This window comes from Scophthalmus maximus, chromosome 6 (assembly GCF_022379125.1).
Source record: "Scophthalmus maximus strain ysfricsl-2021 chromosome 6, ASM2237912v1, whole genome shotgun sequence".
Classification (NCBI taxonomy): Eukaryota; Metazoa; Chordata; class Actinopteri; order Pleuronectiformes; family Scophthalmidae; genus Scophthalmus; species Scophthalmus maximus.
In genome coordinates, this window is record NC_061520.1 from 4,173,766 (window position 1) to 4,191,635 (window position 17,870).

At 41.9% G+C, this 17,870-nt stretch overlaps 2 protein-coding genes across 6 annotated transcripts in view; both read right to left on the reverse strand.

Annotated features, from left to right (window-relative positions):
• Positions 1-290: 290 nt before the first annotated feature.
• On the reverse strand, positions 291-14,820 carry smpd4 (sphingomyelin phosphodiesterase 4). Of its 5 annotated transcripts, none has more exons than XM_035630340.2 (20): positions 14,704-14,820; positions 14,249-14,334; positions 13,983-14,069; positions 12,564-12,700; positions 12,392-12,467; positions 12,162-12,270; positions 11,580-11,632; positions 11,144-11,295; positions 10,285-10,417; positions 9,994-10,065; positions 6,600-6,689; positions 4,555-4,709; positions 4,327-4,417; positions 3,719-3,816; positions 3,338-3,501; positions 2,547-2,752; positions 2,202-2,432; positions 1,755-1,886; positions 1,525-1,653; positions 291-1,406 (listed from the first exon to the last, which is right to left on the reverse strand). In XM_035630340.2, exons 2-20 carry the CDS (start codon positions 14,285-14,287, stop codon positions 1,080-1,082), a joined length of 2,481 nt encoding a protein of 826 aa, XP_035486233.2. In that variant the 5' UTR covers positions 14,288-14,334; positions 14,704-14,820; the 3' UTR covers positions 291-1,079. The 5 variants fall into 5 exon arrangements, with proteins under 5 accessions (XP_035486233.2, XP_035486231.2, XP_035486232.2 ...); XM_035630338.2 differs by having other exon boundaries at positions 6,552-6,689; XM_035630339.2 differs by having other exon boundaries at positions 6,552-6,689; positions 14,682-14,814.
• A 682-nt stretch (positions 14,821-15,502) lies between these two features.
• si:dkey-49n23.1 (semaphorin-3D) overlaps positions 15,503-17,870 on the reverse strand; it is a 68,891-nt gene continuing 66,523 nt past the window's right edge. Inside the window, exon 18 of the mRNA XM_035630344.2 lies at positions 15,503-17,630. Coding sequence (XP_035486237.2) covers positions 17,124-17,630 — 507 coding nt within the window. The 3' untranslated portion in view covers positions 15,503-17,123. The remainder of the gene's footprint in view (positions 17,631-17,870) is intronic.

A 17,870-nucleotide genomic window follows, 5' to 3' on the forward strand; every position in this document is an offset into this window, starting at 1 on the left:
TCACAAATACAACACTGATAAAATGAAATAAAAGCTGCTGTTGGTCTTTGTAAATAGAAAATGTCAGAAGCTTCATATCGTATTTGACATAAATCTCAACATGATATCGTTGACTTTTGCACTTCAGAAAGATGTTTATATGCAGATGATTTATTTGACAGTCTGCAATAATTATTGATGTGTGTCTTTGCAGACCTTTACTTTGGATTTAATTGTTTGTCTTCATTGGAATATGAGATCAGAGATTGAAGACTTCCCATAAACAACAAATTAGGCCACAAAACGACAAACAAGTGCAAAAACAGTTTATTGAGCCTTTTCGGTCAAAATGCATTTTTGCTTTCACTGAAAAAAAACAGTCGGGTTGAAACAATCCGCAACATCTTAAATGTTGAAAAACTGCTCCTGTTGAAAAGATCAAACTGTTTTTAGAAGCATCACTGTTTATATACAAGGTCTTTAGAAACGAAGCACATTTTAAAACAGTGAAGTATCAAAAGCAAAAAAATAAAAATCCTGCCAGTCCGTTTTCTTACCTGCTGCCACGGCAGGATTCCTACACATCTTTCAGAAAAGCTCTGGAATATCCTCCATTTGTTTTCAATGTAATTTGTTTTCATAATTAAGCGTCAAATGTGATGGAGATCATAATGTGATATGATCTACTGTTGAATAAGTCTTTACAGGATCAATAAACAGCTGCAGTGATGACTCACTTCATTAATTAGTCAGTTGAAATAACCTTTATTAGCATGTGATTTATTAACTGATTAATTGTTTATCTTTCTTTTTTTAACCTCAGAGTAAATTTGATATTTTAGGGTTGGACACAGATGTTTTGACAAATTAAGCTATTTACTTTTGACTTTATGCAAAATTATGATGGACGTTTAAAAACTGTTCTACAGGACAAACGATTAATCAAACGAACGTCTGGCTGATTCATTGTAAATGTGATAATTGGTTGCACGAGCAAACATTACAATACGTGGGACACTTTCCAACATTCAAAGCTGGAGTCCATCGATTAAGTCGTGTTTTTTTTCTCCCAGATGTGAAGGAACTCTTCGACTCGACGGTCAGTGCGTTTTCAGTTTGTCTCTGAACAGCGTCATGAAGAGTCCGTACAGGAAGCCGCCGGCCACAATGACAAGTGTGCTGGACACGGGGCCTAACGACAGCAGGGCTCCGAACACGTAGAGGAGCAGCAGCAGCAGTATCGTCCGGTAGCTGGCCAACGGTCGCAGGCTCAGCCTCGCCTGGCGGCTCCTCTCCAGCATCCGCCGGGACGTCGGGCTCTGCCTGTGATGCGTGGCGGCGGTCGAATTCAGATCCGTCAGGTAGTGGCGGCCCAGGCGACCCAGGAAGTCCGGCCGTGAGCAGAGCGCGCTCATGTGTCCTCCATACTGTGGGAGGAAAGAAAAAAGAAGGAGACACTTTTATGAAGCAAAGTTCACTTTCAAGTGTGTATTAGTCTGGGTCCCCTGACTAATTGTTCTGGACCAATTCAAACGAAACACTCACCCTCTCGTTGACCAGAGAAGAGATTCTGTAGAAAAGCCTGACCAGCAGGGCGTTCTCGTAGCTCCTGATGGGCTGGAGCTCCGGGTCTCCTTGATACTGAAGGTCAAACCTGCGCAGTCCATTTATGATCTGCACGTACACACACGTACACACACGTACACACAGGGTTTTAGTCTTTGGCTACTGGAACCACAGCTCTACACGCGTAACCTCCCTCACGTACGACTCACCTGCCTCCTGCCCAGGTCGGTCAGGATCAGTCCGTTCTCTCCTTGGACGCAGTCCGGCAGCTGTCTGCAGTTGCCGTCGTCCTGTGAGGAGCCCAGGTTCGATATGAGCTGACTCAGCTGCCCTTGGTTCAGCTACAGAGCAACAGAGATAACAACAGCTTCAGTCATAACGTTTTTACATGAATTAATAAATGAAAAGTTAATCTCAACATCGGTAATATAAAATATACTGCACATGGGTCTTAAAACAGCAGTAAATATTATGGTTTTGCAGGTTTTTGGTTAAAAGACTAAAGGTAAAACTTTTAAATTTATTATAATTAAACTATGACACAAATGTCTGCGTCATTTTTTATGACAAATTAAAATATATATGAATATTATCTGTTTATTTGAAGATAATAAAAGAGGGGAAAAAAGCCTCCTGAACAGTCAAAGTAATCTGACCTTGAAGATCAGACACAAGTTCTCCAGAGCTCTGTCCAGAAACTCATGGGTCTTCTTCAGACACTCGCCGCTCTCCTCCGGCTCGGCTCCAGAGAAGGTGTTGTTGAGGTCGGAGGAGCCCAGACCGAACCAGGACATGAAGGAGCTGCTGGCGGCCACCTCGCTGGCGTGATCCGATATCCTCTTGGCCGTCTGTCTGGCTTGTGCGATCATCTGGATCAACTTCATGACCTGCAAAACGGACATTTTATTCTGATTCAGAGCCCTGACATTTCGACTTGAGTCAAACTATGTCCCACTTCTGGTCGGGAGCACGTCGGACAATGTGGCTCAAATCTAACTTACTGCTCCTCTGAGATCAGAGCCAAACATCTGTTTGTACTGGCAGTCCTGGCCTTCCAGCGAGTAGACGTGGCTCTTCACCCTGAACACCATGTCCGTCACCACCTTCTGCCGCGACGACAGGAAGCTGCCCCCTTGGCTCGGCGTCAGGTAGCCACGGGGCTGCCGGTGGTGGAGGACGTGCTCGGGCTCCAGGAACAACTGCTCACCTGGAGAGAGATGACAAGGTTGATTTATGTCTCTTTATGAATCTCAGATGTTACTGTTAAGCTTTTATTAATTTAATTAATTATTAATCTGTGGGGTTGATACATGGGCAGGTGCAGCCTTAGTACTACAGGTTAACAATTTTAAATCACCATGAAATTTCCACAGTTGATTATTAACATGAAGACACTTTTTTAGTTTCCTGGTAATTTGTGTAAATGTGTATTATAGACATTTCCTGATCAGAGCGTAAATAAAATCAATGTTTTTTGTCTGAAGTGTCTCTCGCCTCAAGTAACGTAAGTGATAACAACATGGATCTTTGCTTTTTTGGATTTCAAGTCAAAACTCATCAAGATGTTCAGATTTTTGCCACATTTTGAACCAGTATGACTGAAAAACACGACATCACAAAGGGCAAACTCTTGAAGAAATAGATCTGAAGCTCAAAATCTCGACGTGTTGTAAAAGGATTATCTTGCTTTCTTAGAATAATGGTCAAAAAAATGATTTTTTTAAAAAGACAAATTATTCTATCTACACGTATGGACAAGTATGAATTTTATATTCATGCCACGTGCCGTCACCTTTCTGGATCATGTCGGCGAGGTTCGGCTGAGCGAAGACTTTGGCCACCCTGAAGACCATCAGCGCGTTCTTGGCGTTGACCAGATCCGTCCGCACGGCTCGGTTCAAAAAGACCTGGAAGAGCTTTGTGTACATGAGCAGGTTCTCCTGAACAAACGACTCCCTGCAAACAGAGCAAATTCACCCAACTGCAGTCAGAACGGCGTCATCCCAAGCATATAAGAGTGTGCACCAGAGTTAAAGGGGAGGTTCCATTGACACTGGATACTGGCTGAAAAGAATGATCATAAAACTCCTGAATTTCTTTTATCCGTGTGGGCTTGAGAGGGTTAATTGATTGCTGGAGAGGAAAAGTCAACACTGAAATCCATCCGACTCACCACTTGTCAGGCACCGTTCTGTTCTGGTCTGGCTGAGGATTCATCTTCTCTCCGGTGTATCTCCATGGCTGGATGAAGCTCAGCCACGTCTCCAGCACCTGAACACAGGGGATGATAAGATAAGATATACAGTCTCGTAACGCTAAACTATTCACCAGTTAAGAAATCATTACTCGGAACTCACTCGTCGCCACAAGTTGAAACTTATTCTACTTAACCTACTGAAATTCTGGCTACAAGGGGAGAAAAAAGAAGGTGGTGGGTTCAAAAGATTTGGGCAGAACAAAACAAGAAGCCCTGACTGAACACATCAGAAGTGCAGTATTGTAAGATAAGATAAGATTAAACTTCATACATCCCACGCCGGGGAAATTTTCCTGTTACATCAGAAGAGTATCACAAAAAATAGCAAAAATATACAATAAAAAATACAGTACAAAGGCAGTATGACATTAGTGTAAAGTATTTTTGTTGTGATGTTGTGCTGGGACAACATCATCACAGTGCTACATTAGATGGTGTTATTGTACAGTCTGACAGACGTTACCTCGAGATTACACATGTTGACATAAAAACAGTAAATTTATATTCGGGCGAGTGGGACCTACCGCTCTGAAAGAGGCGTCCAGAGGCCAGTGGCCGAAGCAGTGCTGAAGAAACAGGTAGAGCTTCTGTTGAACAAACCGCTGCACCACCACTCTGCAGGAGATGGGGACACAAGCGTGAGAAAACACTGACACAGGAGGTATATGATTATTATATGTAGCATCAATTTAGTCCAGGAGTAAACATGTCTAGCAGCTTTCATGTATGATCTACGTGTGACGGGGCCGAACCTCTTGAACTCCTCCAGCGGGCTGGTGTGGGCGTGCGAGTGGGCGGAGGGCGAGGACGATAGCTGCTCGGGCTTCAGGCTGTTGGAGAAGGCGTGCAGATGCTTCACCAGCAGACGCACCACCAGCACGTGCTCCTCTGTCGGGGTGAAGGGCTCCTGAAAAGGAGACCAGTCACCAAAGAGCTCGGCGAAAAACACAATCGACAGCATGTCATCATCTCAGCTCGCGGGTTCAAAAAGCAGCAAAACCATGAATGCGTCCCCCGGAACCAAAAGCAGCCAAAACACTCATCAGAGGTTTGGAGCGAATTCTGTGATAGAGCACAGAGGTCCCACGCAACTTTACAGAATTTTATTGTCCAACATTTTCTTTTTTTCCTTTTTTAAAAACCTTATTCAATCCTATTTGTTGCACAGCCAACTTGGACTTGTCTGTGTGTTGTCCAGATCAATTAACTTCTTCAGAATTTAGCCCAAAAACTATAATTTAGTTTTGCTCCTTGCAAAATGAGTTCAGATCAAGACAGGGGTTAAAGACTTTACAAATAAAGCCTTAAATGATAAATGTGGTAATTTGATTCCATCTGTGAATATAGTCTGTTTTATTTTAAATTAACTTTTAAAGATTAAGATCAATCATTAATTTTGAAACTGGGAATTATTAAAATGTAAGAATTAATTTACATTTGAATTACTGAATAGATTTATTTTTAAAGTGGGACCTCGATGCTCTTTTACCTGCGAATAGCAAAGCTGCTTTGGCGAAATGCTGCAATGTTTCCTTTTCTTGATGATGTCAGTAAACACAAAACATTACATCTGCAAAGTCATAAATTTAAGCAAAGTAAAATTTTAAAAAATTGATAGTAAAAAAATTTGATGATTGCCGTGTAAAATAAGGTTTGATGCTTAAAATGTCCTAGTATCTTTTGCTTTACAAAGAGTTGTAGAAAGAAACATTTACCAAACAACATACACATGTAGAGCAACAGAAGCACACCAGTGTAACAAAAGAGCATGCATTAAAAAAATAAAAAAATAAAAATTTCAATAAAAAAAAAAAGAGCGCCACACCAGAACCAATAAAAATCTGCCCAAAAGATTAAATTTCCAAAAGCTTCATTCCAGAATTACTTTTTCGTGTCAAGGATACTTCTCTGTCAGAATTCACTTAAGTCAGACTTTCAATTAAAACTGTAACTTGATCTGTGGTTTCTATAATTGTGGGTGAGATTTGTGGATTTTCTTAACACTGTGATTTGATCCAGAAATTTGATCCATCATTCAAATTTCAACTGAGAAATAATAGACCGTGTGTATGTTTCATAGCATTAGTGTTATCATTCACTGTGTGTGTGTGTGTGTGTGTGTGTGTGGGGGGGGGGGTCTTCTGATGATCTGACGACATAGACGACACCAGGTGGACAATCCTGTTGGATCCCGTCACATTGGGTGACAATGTATGTTATGATTTGGCGCTTTTTACAAATAAAATTGAATTGAATTGAATATATTTTGCATCACAACCACTTTCCCCTTTTTATTTGAGAAGCTAAAAGCGTTCAAATAACAACTAGTAGCACGCAAACTAGAGCTGCAACAGCAGAATCGATTAATCGATTCAAGTAGTTTTTAATGGGAAAAATTCTCTTATTTCAGCTTCTAAAATGTTAATATTTTCTGGTTTCTTTGCTCCTCTGTGACAGTTGACTGAATATCTTTGGTGTGGACAAAACAAAACATCATGTTGGGGTTTGGGGAAACACAATCAGCATTTTTCACCATTTTATGGAACAAACAACTAATCGATTAATGAATTCGTATTTAGTTGCAGCCCTAATGCAAACTGGTCAGCTGTGACGAACGTTTGCAGGCATCAGGCTGGTGATTGGAGGGACAATGTCTCACAGTGATTGGAGGGACAATGTCTCACAGTGATTGGAGGGATAATGAGAGAGAAGTATCCTTGACCCGCGACCTGAACGGAATGAGGTTTACCTCCAGGAGGCCCCAGAGGGGCGGGGGTGAGTGAAAAGGTAAAAGTACTTGGTAGGTGTGGAGGGTCCCAGAGCCTGGTGGGGCGTGGGGTTGGCACGGCATGCTGGACATACTGAGGCGATACTGCAGCAGCGCCAGCTGTTCGCCCGTAACCACCAGGGAGGGGGAGGGGGAGGAAGATGAGGAGGAGGAGGAGGATGAGGGAGGACAACGACAGGAGGTGGAGGTGGTGGAGGAGGAACGACAGCAGCCGAGAGAGAGGAGGAAGGGGAGAAGTGACAATGAGGGGGGTGAGCGAGGGAAAGAAGAGGTGGCAGGAGGAAGGAAGGTATACGTGAGATAAAAAAAAGGAGGTAGTAAAAGAGAGTGCAACCAGACAGAAACAATTGGCCAAAATCATTCAGGAGGAAGAGGAAGAAGAAGAAGAAGAAGAAGAAGAAGAAGAGAACAGGAGAGGAGACAAACAAAAATAAAAATATTGACTGTGGAGACAAAACCGCTTTAAATGCTGGGGAACGATGTCGAGGCTTCTCTGACTCTCCAGACAAACGGGGTTACACGGTCGTGAGGATGGGAATCATTTCAAACTGATGGGAAAACTTTACTTTGTAAAACATCAAACATTTTAAATATTTCCAAGGTCTGCAGCAGAGCTTATTGTGGGGAAATGTATTACTTCCAATGTGAATGCTGTTGAAAATATCCGCCAGGACAAGAGAGACTGGACAAGTACATCATCCACACGTCTCAAGATTGAAAAAAAACCCCAATAAATAATGAGTTGTTTTTTACAACACGCCACCATGTGTCAAGGTGAACACGTCAAAAATTTAACTGGTTTCACATACCAGCTTTAATGATTCCCACCCTTTATGTTAAACATCGTAAACAGAGAGAAGTAGAAACTGGAAGATTTTGTTTTTCGCCATCACAACTGCAAAAATAATCAACGCAGCCAAAAATACAGAATATAGAGAAAATATTAGCATTAAATATTGTGGTCTCCGTTGTGGATCTGACGCGTCGAAACGCCAAAATCTTGCAGTTCCAGTCGACTCTCAACAGGATGGCCACGTTACACAACACGACACGTCAACATCATGGTGGTTAATCTGTTTTAAAGAGGTGAACATTCGACAAAAACCTCTGTGTTTATGATGCAGCTCATTCATCAGCACGTTCACCGTTTCCCGTGCAGCCTCATGAAGCAGTAATGGAGGATTTGTTTTTGTTTTTTCCCCCAAAATCAAGAGATTCATAGTGTTTTCATATTTGAAAGAAAAGAGAAAACAACTGCCAGATTCATAAGTAACGGAAATGACTGTTTGTTGCAGCCCCCATCTCACATAAACAATAAACTCCACATTACTTGAATGCTGCCACATGATTACTGAGGAAACAGTGTTGTTACGCTTTGCAGGTTTGGGCCGGTGTAAATATCTTAACACCAGTTTGATATTATGTCAAATTTCTCAGGAGCAAGACGCTCCTTAGTTGAACATAATGAGACAGAGAGGCCGTGTGTGTGCTGTGTGCAGCACTCTTTGCACTTGTTTGTCCTCTCACCACGTTGGTGGCTACATTTATAAAGTTTTTACCGTCGTCTGAGGGCAGGCTGAATTCAGCATAACATTGGGAGGTACTGATTTCAATTTACGCGTTACCATGATAAGCACATGATAGCGAACTGCATTCATGTTCACAGGTCAATTGCTCCACCACCAGGCTGCTGATGTGGACTACTTTTTAATTATTTCTGGGAACCAATGACAAGTTCAGTTCACGTAAAATCAAACTGGTTAAAGCTCCTACACCCGACCAAACTGAAAATCAAATCTCTAGTGTTCTGCATTTTGGTATCAACTTGATAATGCAGCTAACTACATAACTTGCAATGCAATCTACACAGCTGAGTGACAAAGTGAGCAGTATTTAACTACAGGCCGTCATACTACATGTATGAGTACATGTTGTATGTAAGGTGCCGGTGAACGGAACAATCAACACCAGCATTAAGTCTCACGGCGAGAGCTTTTGATCGGTGGGCAACCTGAAACTTTAAAAACCATAACATGGTCGTCATTCATCATATTCAGAGAGGGAAATTAAATATTTTCATTTATTTGAAGTATTGAAGCTGTAAGAGGATTAGGTTTACTTTAAACTAGAAATTTTTTCATAACTCATTCGTCTATCTCATTTTCTATGTGTAATATTACATATTTACAGTCTCTTTGGACTCTGGAATCCTTGATGTGATGTTTGGACTTGGTTCCGGTCAACTTCTACATCAGTGAACCTTTATATGAAGAATGTTTAAGATGGGAGGTGAGAGTGTGCCGTGACTCAACAGAGAGGATTCAACCATTTACTGTGAACTCTTTGCAGCAGAGTCTCCAAAAACCTTCATCGTGTGGTGACTTAATGTTGGTGTTTTCAGATGAAACCACACACGGAACATCCCGACAGAACACACACTTGTGAGAAAGACGTGCAGCATGCAAACAGACGTGAGGGAAAGCAAAAGCACTAATACCAGGAACACATGCCAAATCGTCTAAAGGCAGTGATTTTACTCTGCAGCTACTCATATGATAAAAAAAACGGGATTTAAAAACAAGTTGCAAAAATAAAAAACAGTGAATCAGATGCTTTCAAGGTGGGGAACAGGAACGTCTGATGTGTGTTCACACTGCCAGGAGCTCAAGACGCCATTAAACCACCGTTAGTAGTCTTTTTTTAGCGTCACATACTACTGTACAATATGCTGCTGATCATTTAACAACCACGGTGCTGAGGAGAAATGTACCTGCTCGCAGTATGAACACAAGAGTTGTGGGTGAAGTTGTCCTTCACTTATGATAAACAATACATTTCCCAAGCGACACGTCTTTTAGCTAATACATGAAAACTCTTTTCATTTTCTCTATGACCAAGTTTATGGTCTGCTCAGGGTGTTTACCAGCCACAGTAGCTGGTTTATTTTAAAGGAGACATATTATGCTCATATTCAGGTTCATAATTCTAATTTGGGTTATTATTTGGAAAAGGTTTACATGTTCCAATGTTCAGTGAACACATTAGTTTCCTCAGACTGTACATTCCTGCAGCTCCTCTTTCCAGCCTCTGTCAAAAAAACTATAACACATGAGAGGAAAAGGAAAAACTTGAAAAGGCATAATATGTCTCCTTTGAAACTCAGCTGATACACAATTCTGCACAGTTTCAGAGGTCCAGTACCCCGGTGGGCGATGGACAAAAAAAGTACCAACCACAGACCAGAGCCGCGCCTTCCCACCCTGGGGTTTTGCCCCGAGAGACGGGACAAGAGATGGTGGAGACGTGAAGGAGGGTTGTGGGCAGCCAGTCAACAGCCAGCAGTGCGAGGGACGGGGGGGACGGGGGAGCCGAGGTGTCGTGGGACATTTTACTGTTCGCTTACCTTCACCTGAGGAGACTGCAGCTTCTGGTACATCTCCAGGGAGTAGTGATGGAGCCAGATCTCCACAAACATCTTGGGAGAAGGAATCAACACGTACAGGTTTCGGACACCAATTTATAAAAAATGGTGGTCAATAAATAATGAAAGGAGCCTGAATCCCTGAGTCACTCACCAACATTAACCCAAATTATTTTTTTAAACTAAGAACAGTTTGTGGCCATAAGACACCAAAAAAAACAGAAGTAGTTATATTTAAAAAATAATTTAACTGCATTAAAAATGTGCCTTTACCTGCAACAGTGTCTCCGACCTCCAGATCTCCTGGGCCGACGGGTCTGCGTTCACCGAGGGCTGATGGAAGATGTGATGTTTCAGGAGACTGGGGCTGTGAACGCCATAACCAGCAAAGGAAATACTGGAGGATCTGTGGAATAAGGAACAAGAATTTTGTTGATATGATTTGACAATCATTCAATGTCCACTTGGATTTTCTCCATCAGATGTTTCTTATACAAGAGGCAGACGAAAAAACGCATCCTAACTTTCAGGTTGTGTCAAATCTTCAGGCAGATGTGATTCCAAGAGATTTACCCTCTGAAGCCCAAAAGCTTTCGACAAGTTTCACGGGCAAGTCCTTTCTCTTTTTTTTTAATGCCCAAATTACACAATTTATTAAGGCCCAAAACAATTACACGAGAAAATAAAATCAGATTTTCAACTTCTTCTAGTCCTTCTAAAATTGAGCTTGAGTTTTAAATATTCAATCGAAAATAAACCGTTTGCGTGTAGCGGCTTCTGTAAAACAAACCATACATTTCTTCACTCGGCTGAAAAGGCACGAGTGAGTCAGGTGACATTGTTAAATGATATTTTAAATGTGTCAGTACTTCAAAATGCATAGGTGTAGCCTTCAGTTTGATTTTCCAAAACACTTGTGGGCAAAAAAGTGTTCATAAGATTCCTTCAGATTTTTGGGTAGAATAATGTAGTGTTATACTGCATAGAATACATTTTGAATTCTCTCCACTTCCAACAAGGATTTTGCCGTTTCCATAGAAGTGCATGACTTAATAGTACAGTTTAAAATGAACCCACAGAGAAGAAAAATGTGGGGAAGAAAAAAGGGTGAAACTTTTCTTGCGGTGAATACCTTGGTGAAGGCGCAGTGACGGAGCCTCTGGAGTCGGAGAAAGGAGAAGGAGGCACATTTCCTTCACTGGGCAGGAAATACTTCAGGTAAGTGTCCACCAGCACAAAGTAGGCGCTGTCTGTGGAGCTTCCATGTTGTCCCTGGGGGTAGCACTGAAAACAAGAACACAGATTAGTTCTGCCTGTGAGGATTATTAATATGATCGTGACAATGACCAGTAATAACACTTCATCCTTTAAATCTGCAGGCGTAGGGGAAGGTGACGAACGTTCAGCCCCTTTGGCTGCTGAAAATGCAAATAAATATCCATGACAGTTCCCTCCATAGCGTCATGTTTTTACCAGCAGCATGTTAATATGCAGGATCAAACAGCTGTAACATTTCACAGGTCTTTAAAGATCCACGACTAAGACAAATCAAACCTTGACGAACTCACCTTTGGCGTGATGAGACAGAAGGCAAAGTTGAACATGAAGAATTCAAACGGATCTGAGGGACATTAAGGAAAAACTTCTTTTCAACCTCATGCTGTCTCACAGCGATCACCTCTGATACAAGACACACCCGCCGCTGTGAATTTATTAGAGTTGATATAAATATCTTAACGTCATTATTGGTCATAGATCAATCATTTCAGTCATTAATAAAGCAAAAGTTGTGAGGAAAAAAAGCTCCATGTTCATTGGTTATAGCTTCTCCCATTGGAGGATGTTCTGCTTTTCCTTTTCATAACAAACTGAACACCTTTAGGATGTGGATGTTTTAAGACATCGGCTTTGGCTGTGGGAAGTTGTGAATAGCATTTTTCCACATTTTATTCAACAGTTACTAAAAAGATTTAACAGACATGAAAAGAATTGTTAGCTGAAGATTTATGACTGACCAAGAAACATATTGACACAGATTTGGAAGAAATGCTGAACTGAAATGCGGAGTGTCGGTTCTCTGTACAGTATGAGATGAGCAGGAATGAAAACTGTTCTTCTTAGTATTATTAATATTATTGTAATAAGGATACTGAGAGCGAGGTTCAGAGTCAGCAGACCCGACAGCGGGAACTGCAGCTTGTTGTGGAACAGTGGACAGTCCGGAAGAACTCCTTCCTGGATACAGGCTTTCACGGGACCCTTCAAGAAACAAGTGGACAACAATAACAATGTGACCATACAGTTCTTAAACTGTAACACATTTCAGCATCTCATAAACAGATTTATTAAAATGAGGCACAAAAAGACTAAATGTTCTTACCGGGAGATAATTGACTGGTATTTCATATTTGTACTCTTCTGCTTGAAGTTTATACACAAGCTTCAGCATCGGCCCACTGAGAAGAGATTCAGATAAGAAAAAAAAAACTACGTTTGACTTGATTTTTTCAAACTCACGACGAGTAAAACATATGCAGACAAACTTAACTCACCAGGGGTTCAGAAACTCTGTGACAATGTTGAACTCGTGGCTCCGCGAGTGCAGGAGTCGCAGGTTCCAGCCTGCGATGACGCCGTCCAGACTTCCGAACACACTCTCCACCAGCCAGGGGAAAATCAAGTGCAGCTCCTGAGGGGAAACACACACACACGACACAGATACACTGGAATCAGACAAAACACATTGTGAAATTCCTGCCCCCACACACCCATCCTTTGTGTCATTCACTGCAATCAAAGTACCAACTGTTCCACAGAGACACACTCACAGACCAGGAGGAAACATTCTGTTCTATTTTTGTGCACTCATAATAAGGACAAACAAATATGATTGTGTTGGGAAAGTCAAAGTGAAAATCAGCGGTCACAGTGGCAGCAGCTGTCTCGTCATTCTGAATGTTACAAAGATTAACTCAGCCTCGCGCACTCTCGCCCAGTTCACAGACAAAGCGGCCAAGTGACTTCAATAAAAAAGAATCTTATGACATTCCTTTCTAAATATATTCTGCCAATTAACTACAATAATGCAACGTCACTGTGTCTAAAAATTGTTTTACTGGGGACTGTATGTGTCAGGGTGTATAACTAATACAAATATCAGGGGTCGGTCGTCCACTAACCCCGAGGGTCGGCAGTTCGATCCCAGCTCCCCCTAGTCCGCATACCGATGTGTCCTTGGGCAACACACTTAACCCATAAACTGCCTCCGCTCTTCCGGCAGAGTATTAATGCGTATGAATGTGACAGAAAAAGCGCTGTATGAATGCGGGTGAATGTGACTTGTCCTGTAAAGCGCTCCGAGTGATCAATAAGAGCAGAAAAGCGCTTTTTAAATATATAGTCCAACTACCATTCCAAAAGATGCAGGTCTTTAAATGTCGCTATAAAAATATCAGCAGTTATTTATTTTTCACATACATGAACTGCACATGATACATGAATAAACAATGACAATATCTGTAATCTTTCACTATGTGATGCAATTTTCCTCATATCCACTTTTTCCATCCATCCATCCATCATCTATACCGGGTTGCGGGGGGCTGGAGCCGATCCCAGCTGACATTGGGCGAGAGGTGAGGTTCAACCTGGGCCTAACCCCAATCTCCACGTCTTTGGACTGTGGGAGGAAGCTGGAGAACCCAGAGAGAACCCACGCAGGCACAGTGAGAACCTGCAAACTCCACACAGAAAGGCCCTGTTTGGTTCAAACCCAGAGACGAACCATGAACCTTTCTTGCTGTGAGGTGACGGCGCTGACCACTACACCACTGTGAGGCTTCATATCCACTTTTTTGCCTTCATCTTATTGGCTCACAGGCCAAAGGCCAAGTGATCAGTCACTACAACAACAACAACAACAACAAAAAGGTTTGTGTGCAAACACAAGACGGTGGGAGAGTTGACAGCACCTTGGCAGGATATTCATCGATGATCTTCACCAGGTCCTGGCATCGCTGGAGGAGAGGTTTGGTGGTTGCATCACTCTTAAGGTTGGCCTGGAGCAACATCACAAACAAAACAAGAGTTTGACAATCACAGACTCAGGCTCATTCAAAGAAACGATGACCCTGTATGTGCATTACACATCGTACAAAAAATGAAAGTCTGGTATGACAATAAGAGAATCTGCTTCCATTTATCAGTCATAGTGATGATGATGTTGAGAGAGACTCACCAGTAGGAAGCTGGCCTGTTGCAGGGTCGGAGCAGCCATGAAGGAACTTAAAGATTATTCCTTCCTGTGTACACTCCACTTGGCTCCTACAACACACAAACAAAACTTTATTTATTCCTTCAGAAACTTCCTCAAACTCCTCGATAGATGTGTGTGATGTGAAAACCTCAGCAGAAACAGAAACACACACACACACACACACACACACACACACACACACACACACACACACACACACACACACACACACACACACACACACACACACACACACACACACACAGTCAATGAACCATGCAAGTTAGCAAGAGCGGGCTAGCTAGCGGCTAGCTGACTAACTTAGCTAGCAAACAACACGCGAACTGACAGCGACGTTGAGCTGACGACAAAACACGAACTACCGACGCGAAGTTAAACTGTCTGTGACACTTGCCCGCGGGGAACAACCTCTTCACCTTCGCCGCTGACAGATATTCACGAGATCGGCAAATGTTCCCAACGAACCGCGTTGGTTTCCATCAGTGTCGTTCAAACCAGGGCAGTCTTTGAAGCTTCTTCTTCGTGAGTTTTTTTTGGGGGGTGGCGCTTGACAAACAACAAATTGGCGCACTACCGCCCCCAGCTGGTACGGAGTGTGGGTGGGCATCGCTTATGTTTACCATTTATAAAAAATGTATTTACTAATCATCATTCATTCATTTGTTTATTTATTCATAAAATGAATTAAAATGAATTGAAATAATATAAAATCAAAACAAAATAGAACAAAAACTCATGTATTCTCAATTACATCATTTTGTCTAAGACACTGAAATGTGATTTGATAACATAGTTCAGTGTGTCCAAACCAAAGTCTTGATATTATTGTCACATGTCTCTTGTTCCTTCCTGCACAACTCCTTTTTCCCACTTTCCATGTGTGTTTTAGTTTATTGTCACGTTATTGCACGTGACTGCCACCTGCTGGAGCCCGGAGTTACTCCTCTCCCTCAACCTGCATTAAAACCATACATCATTACTATAATAATAATAATCATTTTTGCTACTATTTACACTGAAAAGCTGCTAACATACTTTTGTCGTTTTTCCAAAAAACAATGACGATAAAGATATATTCTATTCCATTCTAATAATAACCCCCCAACCCAACCCCTGCAAATGATTGTTTTTTAAATAATGTCATAATGAATATGGCACAGCATTGAACAAATTCACTGTGTCTCATGTTGCACAGAGAAACTCAAAGGCCGTGAATATTTTTTATCAGATTTATTTTACATGTAAGTTATCATTTTGTGGCTGTTTCACATACAGTATCAAACAATTTGATTACTCAGATCTTCATCTCAAAGCTTATTAGAGAATTGTGACTTAAAAACGTTTTCATTTGCTTATCAGGAAAAAAACACGTTTATACATAAACACAGTGGGAAAAAATGGACTAAATTCGTAGCACATGAAGAAAGAAAGCTATCAAAAATAAGAGTTCTTTAATATACATCGTTGTGAATGATAATTAATAGTTACACAGCAGCGTTAATACGCTATACATACGAGGCGTTTTCAAGCAAGGTCCATTTCATGTGTGCGTTTCCACTCAGGCCTTTATTCCTCCCAATGTAATACGTACAGTATAACGTCAAGATCAGCAAATACATCCGAGAACAAACATAAATACACGATAATAAAACATTATACTGCATGTTTCTGGTAAACACAGTTAAATGTAGCAGTGAACTCAGCAAACACTTTTCTTATGAAGTCTTCTGTCGTTCTGTCTGTTATATATGAGTGTGTGTGTGTGTGTTTGTGTGTTGCATTAATAGCATAAGAGTAAAAGTAAATAATATAGCCCACTAGTTTTTCTGAAATTTAAAGTAGTAACTTTAAACTTCTTAAACTTTTCCCTACACTATTTAATAGTCTCAACTACTGTAAATAAGCAACAATCAAGTTAAGTTTAGAAAAAAATAGGAACCTCAGTTTTTACAGTTTAACGGCCCCCAAAAAAACCCAAACACAGTAAAACAGCTGTAAATTTGAGACGGTGATGTTTATATGTAGGATGCCATCACTCGCATTTAGAAGCTTATAAAGGAAACATGTAGTCAGGCGCTTTAAACTCTGATCAGTTAGTTGTTATTTTCATCATTAGCCAGATAATAATCAGCCGGCAGGGTTCGTTTATCTAGACGCCTGAAAAACAAAATGTGATCAGATGCATCTCTTCCCCTGGAAACTGAGTCTCTGTCCATGATGAAATGAATCAGATAATACAGTATTCCTCATAACCATGAGGAATTGTGTAACACGCCAACCTTTGCGATGCGAAGGTGTGTGTGTGTGTCGTGAGCTGAATTCTCCATCAGACGTCGACGTTTTTAGATATTATCGACCGACCGATTAATCGGTCGATAATATCTAAAAACGTATTATTTTACAGAATAAACAATGTCGGAAATATGTTTACATTTCACGTTTAAAAAAAATTATGATTTTGTGTTTTATTTTTATTTATAGTTAAAAAATTTAGATCCATATTTTATTTATATTTAAAAATCCATATCGGTGGGCTCTACTGAATTTTTTCCCCCAACGCCGACTGACATATAACATCTCTAACTGCTGTATGTTCCAAACAATAATGAACGTCGTTAATAATATAAGTTCAGAGATAAATCACTTATTTCTACATTGCTTTTTACATTTTTCTGCAGTGTTTAATATTCAGGGTTAGGATATAATCTGCTCTTTCTTTGTGTCAGTCTTATTGACACTTGGCATCATTTGCTCAAAAGGCAAACTTTGTGGATTCGACCTCTCCTCCTCGTCGTCTGCACGTTCAGAGTCAGTGTCTGTGTCCTGCCGCAGGCCACTAGAGGGGCATCTCAGGGGGGTTGTTCCTCCTCACCCGGGCTTTCCTGCTCTCCTGCTTCAGCTTCAGCGTGCGGAGCTTCTGCTGCCGGCGCTTCTCGCGGTACCACAGCTGCTCGCAGTACTCGTCCACGCTCAGTCTGTTGGTCCCCACCATGTGCAGGTCCTTGTAGCTCCTCACGGGGAGCTGCTGGTGCAGCCACGAGTTCCTGTGTGCCGGCAGCGGCGGTGGCGGATGAGGGGCCCCCGACTGGCCGAGGAACCCTGCGCCGCCGCCGCCGCCCCCGGCTGGGCCGGCCTTCCCGTGGCTGGGGCCGTGGTTCTGTTGGTGGCGGTCTGGGTGGAGGCTGTGGTTGGGGATGATGTGCACGCGGTACCGGGCCAGGACCTGGCTGTAGGAGTGCTCGAGGCTGGTGCAGGTGTAGAGGCCCGCGTCAGCCAGCTCCAGGCGCTGGACCAGCAACCCGCGCCTCATGTGGAGGGAGCGGTCGCCATCGCTCTGAGAGAGCTGGCAAAAGAAGAAGAAGAGGATGATGTTCAGGCTGTTGATTCTCTTGTCGTTCACTTAAGACCGGAGAAGGCCGCTTAGATTTAACATTAGGGTTAATATTGGAACTACATACGTTCTCATTACTAAATCAGATCAACAAGCAGAAGGTTTCATGGCGGGACTAGGCGAGTGTTTGTCTCAGGCTGAATAGATTTAATGAAAAACTGAAGCACATCGTCTGCACAATCGTCAAGCCTC

Excerpts from the sequence above, each read along its gene's own strand:
- smpd4 (XM_035630338.2), bottom strand. The coding sequence starts at position 14,287 with ATGGCTGCTCCGACCCTGCAACAGGCCAGCTTCCTACTG. Across the intron at positions 11,296-11,579 it reads TCTGTCTCATCACGCCAAAG|TGCTACCCCCAGGGACAACA; the intron begins GTGAGTTCGTCA and ends TCTTGTTTTCAG. Across the intron at positions 4,418-4,554 it reads CCGCTGGAGGAGTTCAAGAG|AGTGGTGGTGCAGCGGTTTG; the intron begins GTTCGGCCCCGT and ends CATCTCCTGCAG.